Below are 4,980 nucleotides of genomic sequence, written 5' to 3' on the forward strand. Positions count from 1 at the left end.
ACATTACAATATTTTTGATAGAAAGAGGTTTCTCTATTGTTGATTAATGTTTATTGATACATAATTAAATATTTAAAAAAAACTACCGATAATCATCAAAAACTAATATTATTGTTTTTTTAACATAGACTATAATAAAATGTATCAATATTTTGTACGAGATGATTTAGGATCTACTGTGACAAATTCTGACCAACGACTGATGAAGGTTGTCGGAATTAATTCGGTATTACAGGGTTGTAATTCATTAGTTGAATCCGGTTTCAAAAATACTTGTTTCTGCATCATTGTGATATTATTGACGTTATTACAAATGATTCTGGCAAGAGTCATTTTTCTGATTTCTTTCAGTTGATCTGAAATTTAAACAAAAGTTTATGAAAATTAAGTTAATTCATAAAAAATAGTTCAGCTGTACTAACTTTTAGTGAATACTCCTGGTAAGTCATAAAAATATCTATCTGCAGTTTTAGTTCTTACAAACTGTTCTCTAATAATACATCTCATCGTTGGCCCAACCATTGCGTCTTCAGCGTGTTTCTCTAACAATGCTCCTACTAATAAATCTATATCGTTCAAAGATTTGTACTGCTTCAATAATCTATCGGCTGACTAAATGCAACATACAGAAAATTATTATTTAGCATTATGATTTTTTTAAACTTACATCTTTCTCCATGATCTCGGATAAATGTTGTTCGTTTTCTATGTCTTTTAGTCCACAATATTTTCTGAATTGTGTGTAGCTTGGAATACCGTGATCGCGACTTCGTTGTATATCTAAGCTGACAATGTCCATTCCAAACCAATTCTTTGCATCTTTACTATATAAGTTATTTGTTATCTATAAAAAAATCAAAAAACTGATGTTACAAAATAAAAATGTAGACATATATTGTGTTATACGATCTATATTCTATAAAATTGTCGTCATCGTCATTGATGATATAAAAAAAAATATTTGTACTTTTGTGTTAATGTTTTAAAACCCTGTACCGTTTGTGTAAACAACATATCGACTTTTTGTGTATTCTGTGTAGTTAGTCCTCTAACAAGTTGATCCATGTAAGTAACCAGTATGTCAACCGGTCGGTTGTAATGATTCTTCAATGAAAGACTTGCGTACTTTTTTTGGTTTTCTGAGTATAGACTAAACAAATACATGAGCAACATTTATGAGTAACAACATACGTAGAACTTAATATAAAGCTTTATATTTTTACTATTTTCAAGCAGCAATATTATTATATTTGCTTATATGTATCTAATATCCATGTATCATCTAAAATTTCTACGCAGAGTATTATTGTTACCCGCACGCAAATATATTTATAAATTAAATATGTAATATTGAAACAATAGATGTATTTATTCATAGAATAATATTACATATTGTAGATAAGAAAAATGCACCCCTAAATTTGTAAATTTTTAACAAAACCAAAATTTAATTCTTATAGATAACTAAATGGCAGAACACATTTGTTCAATACGCTACTATCATATATGTATATATTGAAATTGTAAGAAAATAATTTAAATGTCTAGTTCGCCGTTTAAAAATCAAAAGTTAATAACGAATTCATATGGGTGAAATAAAGTGACAATATTGTTGCACGGAAAATCATACACATTGGTCTTAAATTGTCCAAAAAAACATTTTTCAGCTATCTTTAAAATATCATATCATATTGAATCGTCACTCCTATATAAAATACCTACCTACGCTTTTAATGATAACAATAATATTATTTCTGGAAAAACCTAACCTAATAATGTCGCTTAGCATAGAATTGGCAAACGGCAGTATCGCGGTAGCAAAGCTGTTGCTAACAGTTGGGTCAGCAGTCTCATCGTAGGTGTTGCTGTATCCAACTTCCAATAGTCCTAAACCGTTCTTCTTGGTGTAGTCTACGCCCAGTAGCGCCGGCAACCACTCGTTGTAAGTGATATGCTGTATAAACGCCGTTACAATTTTCTTAGACTCCAGAAAAATTCGTTCGTCTTCCCAGTGCGAGTTTAAATAAGCCAGACCCCTGGCTACCCGGTTATGTTCCCTCACCCACAGTGTGTGCAAGACCGTCAACTGAGGAAACGTATTTGCCCGGATGTCACCAGCCCTGAAACAGGTGCCGTTATCATGCTGGCAAGCGTCCGTTTCTGTGGTTTCCAGCGGCATATAGTTCTGGTCCGTATTGAGTGTGTTTGTCAACAGTTCACCGTCCGACATTTTTCTCAACGACAACATCTGTTTCAAAGACGAACCGTATATCATAGACCCATCTAAATAATGAGTAGCTTGGTTCATCTGTGAAACATAAACATGTGTTAAATAGTATGTACGAATTTTTAAATATTGTGTTAGTGTATGTAGTGATTGCGAATTCACAACGTCAGTTCTAAACACTTTTGCTGAAAATAATTGCACCTACCCCACGCACAATGTTTCTTGTAGATTATTTTCCCTTTTTAATTATTATCACAAACGTACCCCATACAGCAAATTTATGATTTTGATATTAGCATGATATCAGGTTAATGTAAATATTAAGATATTTAACTTTGTGATATCCTTATAACATTATATCAATAGTTTAGAATAAAAATTCTACTACTTTTATTAAGGGATGTCATTCTGATGATAAAATCACGATATTTCAAAATATTTATTAACATTATAACAAACAGATATTAATAATGCGATTTTAGAATCATGTGCATATCTTTATATCAGTATGATATAAATTCTATATAAAAATTAAGATATTTAAAAATATTTATTGCTATTATAACAAAAAAATATTATTTTTCTGACGCTAAACCTAATTAAAAATATTTTTTATATATGCCATGAACATTTCATTAATGTATATTGTATTCTTAGCGCAAGTCTAAATTACCACCCAATAAACACTACATTACTTCGCTTATTATAAAAATGTTTTAACTTAGGTACAGATTGAGAAGCACTGAAGTATATAAAAATAAATAGGTAAATAAAAATATATTAGGTATTAATATACCCATATTATATATATATATATATATATATATGTATTGTTGTATCATTATGCATAGTATAATTGTATGCACCTCGGCATATACATCAGTATAATATATTATTAACTCTAAATTATTTTATATATTTTACGTCTATGAAATATGAATGAAGAATCCGGTTGTATATTAGGTTGTATAACTGCTAACTACTAGAAATTGATTTTTCATTAATATTGAAACATATTAAGTTAACCAAACAGACAATTATTTTTTAACATATGCGACTTCCTGTTTACATTTTTCTAATAACTCTTCCTATCCTAGCTACATAGCCCTCCTCCAAAATGGCTTTATTAAGTGTAATTATTTACTTAATTTCAATTCTTTTAATAATAATTTAATTAATCTAAGTTCGTTAATATGGTATAATTTAATAATATTATTACTAATAATATTACTTGTTCCATGGGTCCAAATGTGCAACTGGAATGCACCGCTGGTCGCGAACGCACGTAGTTCATGCATCTATGTGGTCCCGGTACATAAAATTTATCATCATCCGGTATCAATATGGGCTTGCACGACCTTAAGTGTTTGTTCAATTTATATTGCATACTTCCATCAGTATAACAACATTTAACAAATCTGTTATTCCCTATGAATTTATTAAGCATGCATTAATAATGAAAAATAGTAAATATTATATAAATATATATAATATGGTTATATTATGCTTATTATGTTTACCTATGGTGGAAACAGCCGTGTGTGATAGATCGTGACCTATGAAAATCGTCCAGTAAGCCATCATCATCGTTTTTGTGTCGTCAGTCCAGTTTTTGTCGTCGACAAGATTGGAGCTCAGTAGTCTAGGATTGGGCAGTTTTTCTGACATATCGTAAATACCTAATATGAACGATTAATGAAATCAAATCATTATTAGATCCTTATGAATGTTAATTATAAAACATCATATAATATGTTTACTAAAAAGCGCATTTTATAAGGGAAAGAACTAATGTACTATGAATATCTTAATATTTTTTATAAAAAAAATTTTATATTATGTTATGGGTTAGAAAAAATATACACTAAAAAGTATATATGTTATGGACAGCGTTTGGAAAGAACAATTGGATTTTAATTCAATAATTACACTTTTTACGTTCATTTAACTCTCATTTGAATGATACCTAATAACATTGGATTATAACCTTTTAGCACGACCACAGAATATATATAACTATAATAATTATAATTTATAATATATTAATATGTAATAAAATTATTTAGTATTTTTTTCTTATTAGTGATCACTCCAGGATACAATCATAGAAGATAAAATTTAAAATAATAATATTTGATATCTAGGAATTTTCTGGCAACACTGATATGTGTAATCAAACATATTAAATTATTTCTAGTTTTTATTGGGAAATGTACGTAAACGCATTCACTATATATTAGTGAACGTTCTGAACACTGGTTACGGGTGATATGCGTCATAACAGCGATTAAGAAATATTACCATCTGTGTAGATTGGAAACAGCAAACGTTTATAAGGTGACGTGGCCTTTCCCAAAGAGGAACGTTTCCAGTTGTTACAAGAACCGTCAGGACTACGATAAATAAGGTACTTCTGTACACACAGAGTATTGAAATAGTCTTCTGGAGTACACATCTCACTCAAAGTTGTCCTGGTTAGTTTCACATTCGTTAAGTCTTTGGCACATTGTATATCACTTAACCCGTGCCTGAAATGATAATATTATTTATGCATATTATTATAATGATGTATATTATACATATATTTATTGAGATATTTATGGTATGCTTCTACTTTAGACAATATGTATTCTTTAAACTTCGTGTAACTTCAATAATAATTTCAGCATTCCGAGATACTGAATGTCCTTCTTCGGAAGGCTGGGAATCGATTAGTTGTCCATGAAACGGGCTTCCAATTATCAAACGATTCA

At 29.6% G+C, this 4,980-nt stretch overlaps 1 protein-coding gene across 1 annotated transcript; it reads right to left on the reverse strand.

The window, feature by feature from the left end:
• Window positions 1-100: 100 nt before the first annotated feature.
• Window positions 101-3,901, reverse strand: LOC111030564 (peroxidase-like). Its single transcript, XM_022310112.1, has 7 exons — window positions 3,748-3,901; window positions 3,459-3,655; window positions 1,770-2,308; window positions 997-1,150; window positions 668-844; window positions 423-612; window positions 101-356 (listed from the first exon to the last, which is right to left on the reverse strand). Exons 1-7 carry the CDS (start codon window positions 3,893-3,895, stop codon window positions 145-147), a joined length of 1,617 nt encoding a protein of 538 aa, XP_022165804.1. The 5' UTR covers window positions 3,896-3,901; the 3' UTR covers window positions 101-144.
• Between the last annotated feature and the right edge of the window lie 1,079 nt (window positions 3,902-4,980).

Source organism: Myzus persicae, unplaced genomic scaffold (genome assembly GCF_001856785.1).
Source record: "Myzus persicae strain clone G006 unplaced genomic scaffold, MPER_G0061.0, whole genome shotgun sequence".
In the NCBI taxonomy this organism is placed as follows: Eukaryota; Metazoa; Arthropoda; class Insecta; order Hemiptera; family Aphididae; genus Myzus; species Myzus persicae.